Source organism: Ahaetulla prasina, chromosome 1 (genome assembly GCF_028640845.1).
Source record: "Ahaetulla prasina isolate Xishuangbanna chromosome 1, ASM2864084v1, whole genome shotgun sequence".
In the NCBI taxonomy this organism is placed as follows: Eukaryota; Metazoa; Chordata; class Lepidosauria; order Squamata; family Colubridae; genus Ahaetulla; species Ahaetulla prasina.
Window position 1 is genome coordinate 283273294 of NC_080539.1, and position 21809 is coordinate 283295102.

A 21809-nucleotide genomic window follows, 5' to 3' on the forward strand; every position below is an offset into this window, starting at 1 on the left:
CTCTGTATAGTGCTGAAATCTCTAAAACAATAAATGGCTGTGGAACTTTAATGAATAAACCTATCAAACTGAACTTCTTAGGGAGCCTTTCCAATAGTGAATTCATTTTAGGCTGGGTTTAAAATCTAAAGCTTCTTTTCTTTTCTTTTTTTATAGCTGGGGCAGAAAATATCTTTGGAAATATTACTTCTGAGAAAACTATTTGGCTTTGAGCTTTCAAGTTTTAGGTGGGATTTAAGGACTTTTTAGTTGTATTACATTACTGATGGCTTTTTCATATTTTTCTTCTGTTTGTTGTATTTTTGGAATTTTGATTGTATTAGTTAAAAACTAGGAGAGCTTGGATGAAATATGTGTGTCTAGGTAAGTAAAACTCCACAGTTGAATCATACTATTTCTTTGATGCGGTTTCTTTCCAAGCATTTAGCGGTTTGCCTAAATTGGCAATTTTATTATGTGCTACAATGCAACAATAGACAATTCTGATTTCTCTGTTTGAAATATTACTAGTGAATCTTCTTCACTGCTTTAAAAATATGACCATGCATACCTCATTAATAGAATTATAAAGCTTTGTTTATCCAAAGGCCAGGTAGGAATTCAAGCTATGTGCCTTATCAAACAGGTCAAATGCAGTTCAGCCGCTTGTTTAAACACAATAATGTAGATCTGGTTAAAGTACGTTAAAAGAGTTTCAGAAGTAAACCTAGGTAACTTTTTAAAAAGTAACCTTTGCACCTTTCTATTCAAACATCACCTAAAAATATTTAACTAATATTTTTCCAAGACTCAGCCTTTATATACAGCCCTCTGAAATTGTTTCTTCCACTTCCTAAACTTAACTCTTCATTAATCTCAGTTATGCCCTAATATGGTACAGATTCTAGTTTTTCGCGTAAAACAAAAATAATGAAGTGCAGTGTATAGTCAAATTAATCTTTGCTATTAGTCATTCATAATAATCTTTCAGAAATAGAAACAAAGTAAAGAATGGGCAGTGTAATTCTATTCCTTGCAAAGAAATAAAATTAAGGTGTCTCTTACCTATGGGACACCTGAGTTCCTCGTAAACTAGACATGGTCTCTTCTAAGTTTTGCCGAAGATCAGCTATATTCTTGACAGTTCGCAACCTGCGCATTTCTGGATCTTCCGCTATGGAAAAATGCAACTTTTAGATAAGAAGTAATTAGAGTTTATCAGCAGAGTATGCACATCTGCACATATATATACGTTCCACATTTCCAGCTCAAAAAATACTTTTCTATTCTTATGCTATCTCAGATTCAGGCTATTTCCTTTTTGTTTTGTTTTTTTGTAAGTGGTGTTTAATCTTGGATTGAATGAGACATAGTAGCAGGGGTGAAATCCAGCAGGTTCTGACAGGTTCTGGAGAACCGGTAGCGGAAATTTTGAGCAGTTTGGAGAACTGGAAAATACTATCTCTGGCTGGCCCCAGAGTGGGATGGGAATGGAGAGTTCGCAATATCCTTCCCCCAGGAGTGGGAGAGAATGGGTTTTTGAAGTATCCTTCCCCTGAAGTGGGGAGGGAACAGAGATTTTGTAGTATCGTTCCCCTGCCATGCCTACCAAGCCACACCACACCCACCAAGGCATGCCCATTGAACCAGTAGTAAAAAAAAATTGGATTTCACCGCACACCAATGGTAGGGTATAATAAATCTGATGGACATAGGCCTCTGTTGTACACTAATCTGAATTGTATTTAAAATTAAAAATTATTTGATTTATTGGAAGACCCCTGATGGGGCAGTGGTTAGAATGCAGTATTGCAGGTAAACTCTGCCCACAATTTGCTTGCAATACTAGAGTATTGCAGTTCAATTCTAATGGGAGTTCGAATCTGATGAAGCTCAAGGCTGACCTAGCCTTCCATCCTTCTGAAGTCAGTAAAATGAAGACCCAGATTGTTGGAGGCAATATGCTGACATTGTAAACTGTCCAAAGAATGTATAAAGCACTGGTGTGGCATAGAAATTTAAGTGCTATTGCTATTTATGAATGTATTCATTTCTTTCACCCTCAAACTATCTCAGGCTCTTGCTATTATGTTTGTATCCTAGTCTTATAAAGAAGTTCTAAAGATCAATGTGGGTTTGAAAAGTTCTGCAAGTTTTCTATTTGGATTCCCATTTTTTTAAACATGCAATTTTATCATCCCTGGAGATATTTAATGTGCAGTTGAAACAAATTAATCTCAATGTTTCTGAAGAAGTGGGTTTTTTTTTAAAGAATATTTATTAAACATTTTATGGCAAAAGCACACACTGATTTAAGATAGCTGATTTATAATTTCAGGCAGATTGGAATCTACCATCTATTATAAAATTGCAATGGGAGATTCTGTTATCTATCAGACTGCATTCTCAATAGAAAAGAACTTGGGGAACACGGAAATACTGGAGTGTAACAATCTGATAAGAATATCATCTGGAAGCTCGCTAGAAAATTAATAAACAAAGGATATCTGTCTTAGAATAAGGAGTAATGCAGGAATTACTTTAGTGCACCCAAAATTCATTTTTGAATGTTATAATCATTCAATCGTTCACTCTTTATGTTTCCAAAGGGAAAACAGTTCTTGCTCCTTTACCTAAATATGTTTTAGTTATCTCCAGATCAAAGCATGTCTCTGTTCAGAAGTTTCATTTCATTCAAGAGGTTTTCCTCAAAGGTAAACATCCATGGAGTGATACAACCTTAGCCTACAAAAACATTTCGGCAAGGCTGAGCTCTACAAGTTTGAAAAAAGCCCCTCTCTTCTCCATGCCACTTATTTCAATGTACTTTATTTACATTATTAAATGTTATTTACAGTACTTTACTCCAGATTTTTTGTGTGTATTTAAAAGGCACTTAACACAGCTAATAGAGATAGAATATATTTTAAAACATCAGTCAATCAGAAGTCTCAGCACTAATTAATAAATCAACTGAATAAATCCAGCAAAAACCAGAGGAAAAAACCACAACTTCACCGGGAAATTTGGAAAAAATGATGCTAGATTAAATTCAGGCCAAAAGTAATTTTACAAAGTGGGAACAGCTAATGAAAAATCTACCTTCTGTGAAGATACTAGCATAGTTTCATAGAATCCTGGTGGACACAATGACTGGGAGACAAACCACTTTATCTCTTCTAATAGATTGAGTAAATTTGTGCAGGGATAAAAAGTCTCGAACACTTTGTTAGTATTTGTCCTAAATCCAAGTTTACAAAAACTCTGTGAAACCTGGAGAGCCTTTTGTAACCTTAGTTTTGAAACCTTAGTAATCCTTTATTAAAAATGTGAATAACTTCCTTCAAAAAAAATTTTAAGATTAGTGCAGAAGAGACCGATAAGGAAAAGTTATAATAAAGAATGCTAGCATTTGGTGGAAAGAAAAGCTGGCAGTTTGAAAGTGCTGATTACTGCATGGTAGATTTCTGTTCATTTTTTCAAACTAAAGTTGCTTCTTCTTCTTCTTCTTTTTTAAAAAAAAGAATGAGTGGAAACTTTAAACTCATTTTACAATCAATGCAAATTAGCCTTGCATCTTGTCAAAATTAGGAACTTTGAAAAGAAATACATGCTTTGGACTTAGAGAGCATAGACCCCCTACCATGGACAATCCACTCCCTATTGACCCTTGAGTTCCCAGCAGCTGCCCATCAATGCAGAGAGGTAGGGATTCTCCTGGACTCATGGCTGCTGCTTGATGAGAAGGTGGCAGCTTTGGCTAGGAATGTCTTTGCACAGATTTATCTTGTGCACCAATGAGCCCCTTCCTGGACTAGGAGGTCACACACTCACAGTCACTTATACCTTAGTCATTTCCCAGTTGGATTATTACAATGCGTTTTACTTGGGGCTGTCCCAGTGGTGAAATCCACATTTTTTTACCACCGGTTCTGTGGGTGTGGCTTGGTGGGCGTGGTGTGGCTTGGTGGGTGTGGCAGGGGAGGATACTACAAAATCTCCATTCCCACACCACTCCAAGGGAAGGATACTGCAAAATCCCCATTCCTGGGGGAAGGATATTGCAAAATCTCCATTCCCAGCCCACTCTGGGATCAGCCAGAGGTGGTATTTTCTGGTTCTCTGAACTACTCAAAATTTCCGCTACCAATTCTCCAGAACCTGTCAGAACCTGCTAGATTTCACCCCTGGGCTGTCCTTGGAAACCACTAGGGAAATTATAACTGATCCAGCAGGCAGTAGTGTGTACAGTTTTGGGTGTTCACAAGTTAGTCATGTTATACCTTTATGGTGCGAGCTATACAGGCTCCCAGTTTTCTTCTGGTTATAGTTGGAGTTGCTGGTTAAGATCTTTAAATTCTAAATGGCATGAGACCTGACAATTTGCAGGACCATCTCTCCACAAGAATATCTGCTTGTTCCACTAGGTCAGATAGGTCCAGGTCCCTTCCCTGAAACCTTGCCACCAACTTGGACCTTGCAAGTGTACCTTTTTCATGCCTGTCCCTAATCTTGTGGAATATCCTTCCTCAAGCAATTTGGCATACACCCACTCTTTTAGCTTTTTGAAAGATTATAAGCACCTTTTTACCGAGGTGCTAACGTAACATTCTATAGACAGAAAATATGGACTGAGGGTAATTGAAGGTTGCTGCAAGGTATCATAAGGAGATTCTTAAGGTGCAAATTTTTGTTTTACTGTTTTATGATTGTTTTACCATTATCTGTTTTGTTGTAATCTGCTTGTTTAAGAGAGGTGGCCATATAAATCTTTTTAATAAACAAATAAAATAGGATTGGAAGTGCAATAAGAGGCTCGTGGAGTTGTTAATTTAGGTCCACGTAATTCAGCCTTCTCGATCTAATGCCCTTTAGATATATTGGAACAGCAACTTTTAACATTCCCAGGGAATGATGATATAACTGAATTTGTCAACTGTATCTCTGGGCTGAAATGATAGAGCTTGAGTCAGCTGTAGAAATACCAAATGCCATTTGTTATCTTTAACTGCCTCTTTTATACCCGTACTGTACATATTTTATTAAAAGTCTATTTAGAAATCCACTGAATAGCACCAGCTACGTGTCTTCATGAAAATATTGTTCAGAGTTCATATATGGCTAAACAATAATCTGTAGTATATGAAAATCTTTACTAGTCTTTTGTACATTCATAACCTGAGTGGATGATAAATTAGGTGCAACTATACAAAAACTGAACACTGGGGTGAGTAACTTAGTGGATGAACGATTAATTGTGAGAATAGAAACTGTTGGAAACTTTCCAAAATCTGTGTAACTTCTAAATACTAGCCAGTCTCTTAAAGATAAACCAACCTAATTACCCAAATACAGAAAACTAGTTTTTTGAAAGGCAAGAATAATTAAATGAACACCATATGAAATGAAGAGAACAATTCTGAATAAACTTCTGGAAAGTGCTCAGCACCAACTCTGATAAAGAGCATGTTGAATAATTACTAACTTCCTTTCCATGTATTTAGCTGACTTCAGATTGAGAGGGTACTGTTAACTACTTTTAAATTCTTGATAAAGCATGGGAAAATGTATTCTCTAAAAGAGGTTGAGCTGAAGATACTTAAAAGAGTTTAGAGGTGTATAGATAAAACCTTGCTTTTACATAAGGCACTTAAAGCTTAAACATATTTGACATTGCAGCAAAGTGAGAATATATGGCTTAGAGCTTCAGTAATTTTAGGCTTTTTAGGCATTTCAAGTCTTATCTAGAAACTATTGACATCTTAGGTGGTTTTTTTCAGCATAAGAACTATACTGGAATAATAGGAGCAGTTAGCATTGTATTTCCATTTTTAGATACTGTATATACAAAAATTTGGAATACTTCTATTATGAATGCAATGTTTATAGTTTCCCCCCTCCCCCAGAAATATCATCATTGCCAGTGATATCACCATGGCCTGGGGACACTCAATTGAAGGCTCCATTCAATTCAATTAATGGGGAGTACCCACTAATCTACTTGTGGTCACCCGCTTTCAAACTGCTCTGTCTGCAGGAGCTGGAGTGTGTGATGGGAGCTCACCTTGCCCTGCAGCAGCAACAGGTCTTGAACACAAGCCTGTCAATTGGCAGCCCAGCATTCTAACTTCGTGAGCCACCGCTCTCCTCTTATATGTTTATAGTTAACTAGTCTCAATATAACATACATACATACACTCGTTTTAAGAATCCTTCATAGTATTAGGCTTTTGAACATACAATTGCTATTTCAAGAATCAAAACACTTTACTTAAATATTAGGAGTTCAGACAATGTCTAGAGCAGCCGTCCCCAACATTTGCAGCTTGGTGGCCCAGCTGGGGCAGGGAAAGGGGAACTGGGCCCCATGAGTGGTGGGCCATTTCTGCACACGCAGCCCTTGCATGAGTTATGGGATGTTGAAGCACACACACAGCCCTTGCATGAGTGAAGGGCCTGCACAAACACACACGCGGCCCTTGTACTAATGGGCCAGTGCATGCGCGCATACAGCCCTGGCATGAACAGTGGGCTGGCACATGTGGCGGGCTGGGTCATATGTGCGCAAGTGCCCACAGCCCACTGCTTATGGAAGTTGAGCTGTGCATGCGCTCCAGCCAGTGCAGCCCAATTCTGAGTAGGCCATGGCCCGGTAGTGGGCCGCAGCCCGGAGGTTGGGCACCCCTGGTCTAGAACAATACTTTAGATCCACATTTGGTGGGTTTTAAATTTTTTAAAAAAATAATTAAATAAAACATTCTGGCCATTTTACATAAACTTCACAATAGTTATTTAATGCAGAATTAACATTGAAAAGAAGCACAAGTGGGCATTTTTATTGTTAGATATAATTTTTTTTTAAAAAAAGCTCATTGGTAAGGATTTACATAATACTCTATCTGTATTCACAAAACAGTGTTTCCTCTTTTGACTTTCCTTAATAAGAACCTGAGATTAGCTGCTTCTGCAGTCAAGATACTGAAGAACTCAGTAAACACCAAGAATAAATATGCATGCTGTCCTCGCTCTCATGAAAGCAACAGCCTAAGTAACAAAGTAAACCTTCTGGAAAAGCATATTCTTTTAATCAGAGAGCCAATACACTCAACACATCCTATCTCTTACCAGAAAGATCTTCTACAATAGGTTGTCCAGTTTTTGTGCAGGGAGCAGATTCCATGTTTGTGCTTCCTCCTCCAGTACTGGACTCTGCTGTTATGTTTCCCTCATTGTCTGTCTGGGATCTGAAGTACAAAATAGAGGTAAAGCAAAAAGGAAACACATTCATTCCTTCATTCCTTCATTCATTTGACAAAAAGAAGTCTGGCGTCAATATAACAATGCTTTCCAGTATAGTATTGTGTCTTTTCCACAGGATACACTAGCAGCCTGACTGTACATAATTTATTAGTCCCACGTTGTGCTATGTCCTAGAAATGGAAACAGGCACTGAACTGTAAAAAATATGAAATTTCTGCTGTCAAAAGGCCTTCTGCTATCATTTTAAATAACCTCTGTTCTAAATTAAGTTTCCAAACAGATCAATAGTCTACACTGGTGGCCATCATCCAACAGAGGGCAAGAGAGTTCAATGAAATATGAATTATTCATGCTGGCTATTATTTATCTACTTATTTATTTCATTTCTATCATAGTTGTTAAAGGAGGAAAATATTTTATGAAACTTATATGAAATTCTGCAACAAAGATATGATACCATTTGCAAATGGCTAATATAGACAGAATTTTCTAATTAATTTTTCTAATGATTCTTTGAGGAATAGGGTATGAAATATTGAATACTGGTGGCAACTGCCTTTTCACTGATTTATACCTCTCTATCCTGGCATTATAAACAAACAAAACAGAATATGATTCTTCCATGTTCACACCTGTATGCTGGATTTTATATTCCCTTGGGTAGCATTTCAATAGTATACTGGAGGCCTTCCCCACCACCACTACGTTAGTTTGGACCAACAAACATTATTGCTTCACAGAAATAGAAAAGCCTCAATGCATTCATTAAAAACAAAAAGTGTAGACAAAGACCATTGCTACTGCAGGCCACTTGCATAGGAAACAGAATCACATGGTTTTTCATCTTCTATTTCAATACCATTTTGGCTGAATGTGTGAAAGACTATGGATATATTCCTGCTCGGTTCTGTTCTATTCAAATGGTATAAAGTTGAGCAGGGGGCTGCACTACAAACCTCCGAGGTCCCTTCCAAATTCTGTTCTGTTCTGTTCTATTCTGTTCTGTTCTGTTCTGTTCTGTTCTGTTCTGTTCTGGTCTGGTCTGGTATCCCATCCCATCCCATCCCATCCCATCCCTCTTTATCTATGGATTGATGTAATAATGGCTGTTAATGATGGATGAAATTGGGCTAATAAAATATTTGGAGTGAGATTAATGTCATTAGGTAACAACTAGTCTGTATGATCATCTTTCTTCTTAGGAGGAGCTGGCACGCCATAGGTATAATATTTTTATTTAATCATATAATCTATTGTATTCACTCATACGTCACCTTTTTTTACTTTGTTTCTTGAACATTTTTGCTCTCAATTCTTTTTCTAACAAAACATATCTATAATCACATCAGACAAGACTGAATTTACTTTTTTAGCCTCCAAAAATGTTGTCCAGCTTGGTTGATGCTGGAATGTAGCAATTAGCTGATTAGTTGATTACCATCGAATTATGTCAACAAAACAGTGGAGCTGGCATCTACTTTTAACCAATGTATCAAGCCATAATATTTCTGTAGATACCATATAACTACAGAGAATAATTTTTAATTCTGAACCTAAAGCAATTCAATGCCATTAGGTTTTGCAACAAAGATAACAAAACTATGATTTGATAGTATAAAATTATCAACATAAAAAAAGGAGGAGAAGGAGCAGCACGAGAAGAAGGAAACTTTTCTTGTATGTAATGGTACGTTGCCCTCAGCCAAATGGTGCCATATTTCTCAAGTCAAAAGCAACTCATAACCATTAGCTGTTATGCCAAGGTCACATTACCAAAAAAAAAGTAGCAGAGCTAGAACAAGGTAAAACGGCTAAAATTAGATGGGGCTGCAATTGACCAACTTTCCAAGGACTACCTGCATTCTCGTGATCTCAGAATATGCCCTGTGGCCCATGTGGCCCATAAAAGAAATAGCACCAAGAAACTCAGCAGTTACTATAGTTGTCTTCCTCCTCCGAGAAAGCTATATGACAAGTCATGATTCAAAGGTGCTCCTTACCTGTACATGAATGGAGCTACTGTGGCGGTATTTGGATGGCTGTATTGCTGTTGCGGATGAGGTAGCTGAACACTCACAGTATTGCTTCCTGTTGTCTGGGTGGTACTATTGATTGGCCCATTGACAGCATGGCTGCTGCTGCTGGAACTTAAAGCTGACCAGCCTCCCATTCCTCTCCCATCAGTGGAGGCTAAACTTGACGTGGAACTTGAATTCTTGCAATCTAGCTGTGCTTTTGGATGAGAGAGGCTGGAGGCTGGCTTTGCGCTTCGGCTTCTTTCACCTTCCTTTGCAGAGCAACTTGGGGCACTTGAGGATTTCCCTGTGGTGTTTTTCATCCCTGGTTTTGGTATTCCACTATGTGAAGGGGCAGCTGCTTCTTTCTTGGCACTGTTGAGCTTTCCTCCTTTTGGGATAAAGCTTGCAATCTTGGAGGATTTTTTTGGCATTTCGTTTACAGCAGGAGGGACCTGTTCTTCCTTCAGCTCTTCTTTCATGTCAGCTTTTTCTATCACGGAAGTTCTCTTGGCCACATCTTTGTTTTTTTCCTTTTCTTTCTCCTTTTCCTTTTCTTTTTCCTTCTCCTTCTCCTTTTCTTTCTGTTTCTCTTTTTCTTTTTCATTGCCCTTTGGGGAACTCTTTTTATTGGTCAGAGCCCGACTAAATGTCCGTTGTGCAATTCCCTTAAGTGCAATTTTGGGACTATTTGATGTGGGTCCTGGGGTGTTTACGTTCCGATTTGCAGCCTCCATCTCCTCACTTTCTTCAAAGTTTGAGAGGCCTTCTAATCTTTCACAACTAGTGTCCTGAGACCCTGGACATTCAAGAGATGACCCTACTGCTTTGGAACCCCCTTTTGTATTGAAGAGTTTCAGCTTCTCCAGCATTGATTTCTGACCATTGGGAGTAGTTTTGACCATCTCTGGGATGGGTTTGGGAGATTCCTGAACCTGCTGCTTTACAGTTAATGTGGATGTTGTGGTTGTGTGCTTAGCACTTAATGATTTGCTGCGCCAAGGTTTAACTGCAGAATTGGGCTGGGGGATGGCGGAAGAATTATTGCAACTGGCAGCATTGTTGCTACTGCTGCTTTGAACCAAAGAGGTTGCATTTTCACTCATTCCTGTGTGTTGGGGATCTAAACTGTCTGCTGGTTCTGGGGAGAGAGAAAATAAATAAGATACAAGATTATTGGCACTTTGGGTTTGGACAAAATCTTCAGGTCAACAAGATTTGCTTTCACAGTATTTCAGCATTTAACAGTATTTCAAAAATAACAGAAATGACATTTTATATTCATTCATTCATTCTGCTGTCTGTCTATCATCTATTTTTGGACTTGAATTAAGATCAGTTTTTTGGGGGGGAGACTAATATAATCAACTTTTGGCAATTAAAATTGTTAAAGGTTTTATTTCAATTGTAAATTTATAGAAAACACCCTCTTTTTCTTAACTGCTCTGGATCACCCAATGTACATTTAAGTGTTTACCCCCATTATAATTTGGAAGCTGTCTAACCAAAGCTATATTTCAAATAAAGAAACAAACATGACAATCCTGAAAAATAATTGAACAAACAATTCCAAATGTAAAAAGAATCAAACAAAAGAAAATCAACATTCACATACCACCAGAATCACCACAAACAAAACAAAGCCCCCATCAACCAAACCTTAAATATATATTTCATTTCCTAATCCACAAAGCTAAAATGTCTTATACCTTTAGCGTGACAAGAATTAATATATGACCAAATTTATCTTAAACTGACAGCAGCTATAGTAAAAAATATAGCTGAAAAGCTTCCTTGATGAGTTCAAATTTCTTCTACATTCTTTTTTCTGAAAGCATTTCATGTTTTTTTTCTTTTAAAAAGAGAGCTTAAAAATCTCCCTTACTCACCTTTTGAGAGCCACTGCTTTTTAAAGCTACTCCTTGCAAACTTTCTCTTCTGAAGATATTACATCCCAATTACTGCACACACGTCTTCTGTTAGACTGCTGATGCTTCCAATTAACTTTTGTCATCTCTCAACTGTTAGCCTGCCCTGCAGCTTGCTGGGGATTAACGGCTTTTACCTGCTATTCGGATCCTTTAGCAATAAACGGCAACTAGAGCTTCTTGTGCTTTTTGAACTTAAAAATAAACAGCAACCGGCAGTGAACGTTTGCAGCAGTTTGGAAAAAGAACTGTGAATGTTGTTTTCTGAATCATACACTGCTGAAGCCACAGAGAGTCTCTTTGACTTCACTTTTAACTGCTCACGGAAGAGACAGCTCTGTTAATCTCACCAGTGTGATTTGCATCAAACTGCTTCATATTTCTAAGCACACCCATCTTCCTTACTTAGCAGAGATTTAGGTTTCTAAGAGAATTCTCTTGCAGTCAACTCCCACTGTCCTAACTGAAACAGCAGATGTGCATGCTCATTTTATAGAGAGCAGGCATTGCTAGAATTGGAAGACTTCCAGAGTGTCATTAATTATAAATGATTAAACTAGATAATCTCTATTGCACTTTTTCCCACCCTCACCCTTATACCAGAAGTTTGGAAAAGGGAACCAACTCAGGTCTAAATGCCTCACAGAATGAACTAGATTTATTGATATTTTTTTTAGGTGTAGTTAAATACTTAAGCAATCCTTTTTTATTTTGCAATTGAGACAGAAGTTAAAAGTTCATTGGAGGTATGAATACACACTACATGGCTATGCAGTCAACACATACAAATCAGTTCACAGGTTATGCCAGCCCACTAAACATGTGATTTTATATCCAACTGTATGCAAACTTTAAAATACCTGTACACATCAAGAAACTAATTTAATTCTAAGGCATCAGCTGCAGCAAGGAGGAATAATTCATTATTCTGTATCCCATCCTTCTGATGGGTATGGACCATTGAGCTGCATGCGGAATTAAGATTTAAAGACTGCTTTGAACGTTTCCAGAAAATGCTAAATTCTTAGTCCTTTTTTTAAAAAAAATATTAGTGCCTTAGATCAATGCCAACTCCTGGACAAGCCCCTGCAGTTTTCTTGGCAAGATTTCCAGAAGTGATTTGCCATTGCTTCCTTCCTAGGGCTGAGAGAGAATGACTAAGGTCACCCTACTGGCTTCATGCCTATTGCCCAAAAGAGGACTAGAACTCACTGCTTCTAGCCTCCTGCCTTAATCACTGCACAAACTGGCTCTCTTAGTCCTATAATATTTGTAAACACTTCCCAATCACCTCACCCCATTATACCTTTTATTATAAATAGAGTGTTAATTCTTTAAAACAGAAAAGGGTCTTCTGTTATTTTTGTGGAAAACACATGGGGATGGAGTTGCATAAAGAGTAGTGAAGGCAATGGTTCAATGGAGGAGGGCATTCATTTTTGGCTTCTACTTCTCGTTCACCTAAATCACAAACTGCAGAAATAGTCATCATGTCTAGATGCTTGACGTGACTGATTGTACATAATTTTTGAAATGAGACTAAAGTTTATGGGCAACTGGGTAAGAGTTATATACAGCCCTTGGGGCATTAATTGCCTAACCCTGCCTTTAATAAAACACTTGTGAGTTGTATATGAGGAACTGATGGATCTAACTATAGATGGAATCCTAAAAATTGACCCATCCCTTCTTTGCCTTAGTTCCAAGTGTGAATATAGGAAACCTTCAGATTTGGAGGCTGCAGAGGTGTCAAGTGAAACCTAGTAACACATTGCCCTTAATATTTAATCCTTGTTATGGACAGATTGTAAAAATTTTATAGAGCTAAAGCATTATCCTCAGTTCCCAATCTAGAGCTCTTGGGTGATCCCTAGACCCTTGTGTTAGGATTTTACCATGAACCTGCCTTATGAATGAATAAATGCCAGTCATTACTTCAGCTGCTTTTTCAGGTCACTGGCTTTGGTCCTAGTTTAGTGATATACTTTCAAACATTTCATTTTAAGAAAAAGAAGTTCCTTGCACTGTCTCACATTGTCTCATTTTGCAATATGTTAAATTAATTCCCACCTGTCATCTTCCCTGAGGCGGTTTTGTTTCTTCAAGAGTGTTTGCCAACTTTACTCAACAACAAGTGAGACATGTTCAAATTCAAAATATGGTTAGGCTAAATGATTACTTTCTCTCCTCCTTTCAAAGCAGCAGCTTGGCTTGGAATTTATTTAATTCCCAGTGTTTCTGTTACAGATTCGCTGGTGGTCCTGTTTGAATGCCAATGCATACTGTACCACATTTAGCTTGAATTTCATCAGCTCCTGTAATATCTTGACTGCAAATTCAAACCTAGACACTCACAATGGAGCTATGTCAATAGTTTAAATTGTTCTGTGAAATGTTTGTGTAAGACGAACTGGAGAAAATGCATATAATTTCCCATCATTTGTCAAGTTAAACCTAAACACAGGCTGCTTCCTTATGGTTACGACTAGCTGTAGATATTTGTCAGAAATAAAGAAAATTACTTCTAGAAAATAATTCTAACTAACTTTAGTCATTGGGAAGAGCCCAAAAATGAGTTTATAAACACGAGGAGATGCGATGGGACAAGTGTGTGTGTGGGAAATCTATGGCCTCCCATATTTCAAGTGCTGGGAGACAACTTCTCACTGTCCCTCACACAGAATCACAGTAAGGTGAATGGAATTAGGAATCATGCTATGACCATCATTTGCAATTGTCAGTTAAATGTAGCTGGTCTTTCTAAGAGAAAGCAATGGTTTCTCTCAGACAACATGTGTCTTCTCCAGAACTATTCCTTTAAAGGTCTCAGAGGTGTAATGAACCACAGAACTACAATTAGTTTGCTTCCCTCCTTGTTAAACAAAGTATTACATGAAAAATGGTGTTTCTCCATCCAAGAATAAACAAAGGCCAAGTTGGCCATTTTGAGAATACTCAATTCTACAGATTTGATCTTCTAGCAGTGAGAATTAGTGATGCTACATGTAGCCAGTCAGTGTCTGTGGAGGGTATGCATGTGCCCTGCCCTCTTTCTCACTGGTGACAGAGAACAGGTGCCCAAAGTATGGGAATCACATGGCCTCAAATCCTTAAGACCTGGCTCTTCCTTTAGGTCCTGGGACAGAAAATTATGTAACTCATTAAAGTATATCAAAATGTGACTTTATTGAATATAGTGCTGTATGTATGCTTCTAGAGATTTTTATTACGTTTTATTGTTACTTTTACTGTTAGCCATACAGGGCTGCCTGGCAAATGGGCAAGCATGCAAATTGAATGGTGTTAATTATATAAAATTTGGTATGGTTATATTAAGTCAATCACCGCACATACAATAATGAGTTTTGTTCTGGGTTTCTTGAGGTAAGCTCAAAATCAAATCATTATTTGAGATCAGGTGTGTCCAACCCACGGCCCTTGAGCCACATGCAGCCTTGGATAGCTAGTAATGTTGCTCCACAGGATAATTAAAAAATGGAAAATAATAAAGGATTTCAATGCATATAAATATATTAACTATATCATATATCTTATATGCCGCTCAAGACAATTCCTCTTTGCTCAATGTGGCCTAGGCAAGCCAAAAGGTTGGACAACCATGTTTTAGAACAAAGTTCCCCAACCTTTCTGGGTTGATGGCCTGGAATAAGGGGAGGGGGAAAAGAGGTGACGATTTGTGGGAGGGGCAGGTGTGTGTGTGTGTGTGTGTGTGTGTATTTTGCTCACATGAATGGGACAGCAAGAGCCTGCATGTGTTCACTAGCCGGCTATTCATGAATCTGGTGGCCAATAGGCCGCAGCCCACTACTGGTTGCTGCAATATCCTTGCCGTGATTATAGTATAGGTACATACACTTGCAGAGGTAACTGTCAGTCAACAAAGTATAATTTTATTCTCTATCCCATTTGGCAGGAAAAAGGTGTGAGACAGCTTAAATTTATTTAAATAATAAAATAAATAAATAAATAAATTGGCAAAGGTGTGAAACTCACTGGTGAACAATACGTTTTTGGCAGGCAAAATGGAACAACAGCCCAATCTTGTTTGGGAAAATCTGATTAATTGCATATGAGAGAAGCAAAACAAGGGTGTTGAGTTCAATACGATTTACATTTGAAGGTACACATTGCAGAACATTACTGAAGATTCAGTAAAAGGATTATAGCTACTCAAACGAAATAGCCAATGGGTTTGCTTCTGCACCATAAATAGTCAGAATGTTCTTCATGGCCTAAGGCTTAAGAACATTTTATACCAATTATTACAGATGAAATTTCCATTCAAATGAATGGAAAGCACCTCATGAACAAACTGAAGCAGGATATTCCTATATGGAACACATACCTGTTGGAAGTGATGGATTTACAGTAGGCTGTAATTTATTTGATGGGATCTTAGTTAGACCTCAGTAGCAACACAAAATTAGGATAGTTATAGGTCTGTTACAGAAGAGGGATTGCCCATTTTATTATCCCCACAGCCATTACGCTAATTATAAAACTTACTAGGATTCAGTGAGAGGGAAATTGATCAAGTCTCAGGGGATAGTTCAAATTGAGCAAGGAAAGAAGTACATGTGTGCTTCTTTGTTTTATTTTGTCAGCTAAAGAGGCAGGTACTTAGCATGAAAGGACCATGGCTGCTACTTTGTTCCTTGGACTGGACTGGATATGGAGACCAACAGTTGTAGTCTATTCTGTTTCACTTGCAGGTTGTGGTGTGGGATAATAATTGGTTCATCTGAGTTGCCACTTGATTTCAATACTGGAACAGGGTACGGAAGATGAATCAACAGTTCTCTGGTCACAAGACAGTCTATTGTCATAGTTAAAGTCTTGATCTCTAAGCAAAAGCTTTCCTCTTATACTGATGTGAGTAGGAATAGCTAAATCTAGCTGCCAGGCCTCACACAAGGCTTGGATATAAATCTCCAGACTCTTAATTCAGAGATCAGCCTACTTGGCAGATGTGTCTTGTTTAAAAGAGTGTCTTTATAGTAGAAAAAAATGAGGCTACATGTACATAGATGACCCACCTATCAGTCATATACCGAACCAAAGCCCTTACAAAGTCTGAACAGATAGTTCTTGCCTTATGACCACAATTGAGCCCAAAATTTCCACTACTAAGCAAGACAATTATTAAGTTATTGAGTTTTGGCGCATTTTATGACCTTTGTTGCCACAGTTGTTAAGTGAATCACTGCAGTTGTTAAGTTAGTAACATGGTTGTTAAGTGGATCTGGCTTCCTCATTGACTTTGCAGGTCAGAAGGTCACAAAAAGTGATCATGATATTTACTTGGATATATACGTATGTATGTATAGGTATGTACGTACATACATATTTACATACACAAACAAACACACATATACATATGATCCCAGTACACTGCAACCATCGTATACTACATACATACATACATACATAAATACATACATACATACATACAATCACATAATCCTGGTTCACTGCAACCATCTCATATACACTGCAACTATCATATACATGACCTTCTGACAAGCAAAGTCAATAGGGAAGCAAGATTCTCTTAACAACCACGTTACTAACTTAACAACTGCAGTGATTCACTTAATAACTGGGGTAACAAAGATCAAATAATTGTGCAAAACTCACTTAATAATTCACTTAATAACTGTCTTACTTAACAGTGGAAATTTTGGGCTCGATTGTGGTAATTAAGTCAAGGACTACCTGTATAGACTTTATAATATACACATGCCAGTATGCCATGCATCTGAATTTTGATCATATGACCACAGGGATGCTGCAATGGTCCTAATTATGAAAACTGGCACAAATATTTTTTTTTCAGTACTGTTGTAACTTTGAATAGCCACTAAAACGAATGGTTGTAATTCAAGGACTACTGTGCTCTATGATTTATACTCTATAAATCAATGGATACTTGGCCATTGTCTTGATGGCTTTAGAAGATTCCTAATTTATATTGACATAAAAGTTCTTGGAGTTTAGGAAACCCCAGTTCTAGTTCCTAGTTTAATTTCATGCACATTGCCTCCTTGGAAATGCAAATGTCCTTAAATATTTTTCTTCAATCCTGTTCTTTAAAATTCACCCTGGATACCAAAAATCAAATCACAGGAAAATCCAGTCGTGATGTAACACCCCCAACTATGCTCTTTGCAGCCGCTCAACATAACAGAAGGAACAAGTATAAACTATAGGCCATAAAAGGGTTGATCTTAAATTGTACAGTCTTTTCCCACTCATACATTTAATCAAAAAATCACTCAGTATAGTTGCTGGATCCACAGGACGTAGCTTGCATAATTCTGCCCTCCATTTTTTCCTCATCTTAAAGGCACATAAAATAACAGTGAAATTGTTCACAGCTAGCTTTGCTTGGTACCTGATATATTGATGAACTTACTTCTTTAGTTTTAAAATTTGTTCATTTATTATCAAAGGGACAGATTTGGAAGAGAAGGAGAGAATCTAAACTGCTCTCTCTCTCTCTCTCTCCCTCCCTCGTCCCTCCCTCCCTTTGTGTGTGTGTGTGTGCACATCACTAGCCTACTTTTCAGTTTCTGAGTTGCTTTTGAGTAGCTTTGCCTACTACAGAAAGCTTCATGAAAAGGAATTGAGGAAAATCTCATCATGTAAAAGTAAAGAAAGTAATGGTAAAATTCAATGTGTATGATCCTCATATTCTAAAGATTTAGTTTTTCAGTCTCCTTTGTGGCCTCTTAGTTAAGAGATGACAGTTGAGAAAATTTCTGTTCCTTGGCAAGTGTCGGTCTGTTGAATAATTATATTCAAATATCATTTTGTTTTGCACGAATATTCTTAAAAGTTCATACCTAGTATGGTAGTCTTCCAATATTTCAGTTGCTAGTGAAACAGCCTTTCTGTGTTTAAATAAGAGGCTGAGGCTTGATTCAAATGCCAAGTCTAGCCTATTAAAAGCAACATAAGATTAAACAGCAGATGTACTGCTTGCTGTTGAATCCTGTCCGCTAACACCATTGGGCCTCTGGATTTACTGTGCCCTGTGGCACATTTCCAAAAGAAATAAACTTAAGCCTGACTCAGACAAGCAAACCCTGCTCTTAAGACACAGCAAGTTTCATTAAAAAACACCCTGATAAATAGAACAGATAATTGCATTTTTCAGCTGCTGATCAATTTTTCTTTCAGGTACTTTTCAGCTCATTATTGAATGACAGTAGTCTCAAACTATCCTTCATGTAAGGATGAGGAACCCGATGGCCTAACTATTTTCATCGTTCACTATTAAGTATCATCAAAACATCAAGAGCCATAGTGGCTCAGTGGTTAGAATGCAGAATTGCCAGCTAAGTCTGCCAACTGCCAGAAGTTCAATGCTGGCTCAAGGTTGACTCAGCCTTTCATCCTTCCAAGGTAAGTAAAATGAGAACCCAGATTTCTAGGGGCAAAAACAGCCAGGGAAGTGATTGAAGCCTGGGAAACAGGACGCTTGTCAGTCAACAGGAGTGCTGATTTACCACCAACTGATCAAGGACTTAGGAGGCGAGGATTTGACAGCAGAAGCAAGCAACAGCCAATGACTTCAGAGCCAGCCATCAACACCCCAATCGACATCTAAAAAGTCAATACAATAAGTACTATATAAATACCATACACAGAACAGTCCAAAGCATACACTCTGCTAGGGGGAAGTTCCCTGAAAATGGGCTCGAATACAAACGCTCGGAAGACAAAACCTCTGTTTTTGATGATCTAAACTGGATCCTGCAGCATTATCCTGGGATATATATATTCGCTTTGCTTTGTGCAATATGCTGACTTTGTAAACCACTTAGAGAGTACTGTAAAGCACTATATAAGCAGTATATAAGTCTAAGTGCTATTGCTATTGCTTGCTATCATTGGCTTGGATTCATTTGTACTTCAGTAGCATCTGCAGAACCATACATTCAACATGTCTTCTCTTTAATATAGATCCATGTTGCCTTCTCAAGCAAAATTGAAGTCCCTGAATTGTTCTGTGGCATCTGTTTAAACTCAGTTCTGATCATTCAAAAAGAGGTGAATGAAAGTAATCAAAATTATCAGAGAAAATATTTTTCAAGTAGGAATCTTGATTGGAATATTATATCAGAACAATCTAGTCCTACCACTTATCAGATTGCTATCTTCAGAAGCAAAAATGGTGTTCTGAAAACATTCCAGGCTACTTGTTTTGCTCATACAAGTGATACCGTGTTTCCCTGAAAATAAGACCCTGCCTTATATTTTTTGAACCCTGAAATAAGCGCTTGACCTTATTTTCAGGGAGATCTTATTATTTTGGGGAGTGTGGAGCAAGCTCCTCTTGCCATCTTATCTGATTTCCAGCTCTGGAAATCGTTTAAATATTTTCAGGGAGGGCTTATTTTTGGGGGGAAGCTTATTTTAGCATATGAGCTCAAAAGCCCGATTGGGCTTATTATCAGGGGATGTCTTATTTTCAGGGAAACAGGGTATTAAAAAGAAAAAAAAAGCTTGCATTATTTCTGTATTTGAAACAATATTTACATTCTACTTTCCAATTTTTAACACCCAAGATTGCTGCTAGAAAGACATTTAAATATAAATTGTTCATGATCTAAATAGATTTTAAATATTTAACAAAAGGTATAAACCACTCCAATCAAAATCTGTAGGCACCCTTCTCAAATATACTGGAGAAATGAGCTAAATATAGACAACAGGACTTGAAGTTATACAGAAAAGGTGGGTTTGTTTTCTCTTATATGGATTTTATGTTTAGTGTTTCAGAAAACATATACAAGAGAAAAGGTACATAAAGTATATTCTTTAAACAATATTAACTTGTATGTTGATAAATTAATAGATCTGGCATTTGTCTTCACCACAGTTCTCTCCAAGACTGGTTTCAAAGGAATAATGTTTAGACACAAGTACTGTGTGTAAGCTCCACCAACTCTAATGTTTCCCATTCATTTTTTTTTCCATTGAATGTGCCAGGTTTCATCCAAATATAATGCTGGCTTGGTAACAATTGCGGCATTTGGATCTTTGTGCAACAAAACCATTGCATTTACATTGGAGGCTTTAAAACTATTGGGGTTTGTTGGCTGGAAGATTCCAAAGCTGAAGTCTCAACACAGCTAAATGATATAAACTGGGGAAGGCTGGGGTTTTATGTGTGTGTGTGTGATGGTGTCCAATGAAATTTCATAACCACACTTATTCATATACACATGAATGAGCACACACAGTTTTGTATAATAAATATTTTTATGAAATGTTTTAAAATCAGGTATATTGCAACTCACAGCAGAGCGAAGGGCTACTTAAATCACACAGAGAAGCTCTTTTAAAGACAGTTGCTCAAATATTTAGTATGTAGGGAAACCTTTTCCTATTAAGGAGAGTCTTTTGGCGCTCTCTCCCTCCCTCCCTCTCTCTCTCTCTCTCATTATTTAGGAAGAGAATAAAAACGTATCTTCTGCCAAGCTCTTAATTTTTAATTTATTCCAAGGTGTAGTTTAAATTCTGGTTTTTAGCTGCACAACATTGTATAGCTGATTTACTTCTTCATTACTGTAAGCTGCAATTAAGAAGCTATAGGTCCATGATGTCAAATCTATGGCACGCATGCCCAAAGTGGCACGCGAAGCCATGTCACCCGGCACGCGTGGCCTTGCCTGTTTGTCTTCTGGGTTTCTGGCGTGCATGCGCACATGGCGATCAGCTGTCCTTTGCGCGGCTGTGCCAAAAACGGTGTGTGCATGCGTGCTGGCCAGCTGATTGTCTTATGTGTATGTGCGCCAGAACCTGGAAATTTGGCTTTTCTAGAGCATGATCTCTTCATGCTCTTGAAAAGCCAAACTTCCAGGTTCTGGCGCACACGGCAATGCCAAAAACCACATGCATGCCAGCCAGCTGATCACTAGGTGTGCATGCACGGTAGAACCCAGAAATTTGGCTTTTCCAGAGTGTAGCCCTGAGGAGAGTGTGCGTGCGCACATGACATTTCCGCGCGACCTTTTCGGCACTTGGTGCTGAAAAAGTTCGCCATCACTGCTATAGGTGGATAGAGTTTTTACTCAAGAGAGAGATGACAAGTTTAAAGAACACACTGCAGTGTGTAAAGCAATGTATGGATGGACCTAGAAGCAAGAATGGTGTGTAAGTATAGAAAAGGACAGACAACTGGTGCCCCTTCCTTCCTTCCTTCCTTCCTTCCTTTCTTTCTTTCTTTCTTTCTTTCTTTCTTTCTTTCTTTCTTTTCCCTTCTGCCATGATTGGACCTTTGTTTTGGACTGTTTTTATGTTTTCTGTATTGTTCCTTGATTTTTAAAATTTTTAACAATTGTAAACTGTCATTGGGAGTTGGGTGGTGTATAAATTTAATAAAGTAGATTCTATATTATATTAATTATAATTCATAAATGATGTTGTAAACCAGGTTTGTGCTTGCACTCCCTTTTCTTATTTCATGCCTTTATAGTTTCTTTGACTACTGTTTTTCTGTATTCTGTATAATGTTGCTTACTCCAAAACGGCATAATATAATAAGCACAGATATATTAAATTCAGAAATACCAAATTAATACTTAAAAGTTTTTTA

General features: G+C 37.8%; 1 protein-coding gene across 2 annotated transcripts in view; it reads right to left on the reverse strand.

The window, feature by feature from the left end:
• NAV2 (neuron navigator 2) overlaps positions 1 to 21809 on the reverse strand; it is a 321401-nt gene that overhangs the window by 158014 nt on the left and 141578 nt on the right. For both annotated transcript variants that reach the window (XM_058161305.1, XM_058161296.1), the window contains 3 exons: positions 9240 to 10395; positions 7105 to 7223; positions 1045 to 1153 (listed from right to left, as the gene is read on the reverse strand). In XM_058161305.1, the coding sequence (XP_058017288.1) occupies positions 1045 to 1153; positions 7105 to 7223; positions 9240 to 10395 (1384 nt within the window). The remainder of the gene's footprint in view (positions 1 to 1044; positions 1154 to 7104; positions 7224 to 9239; positions 10396 to 21809) is intronic.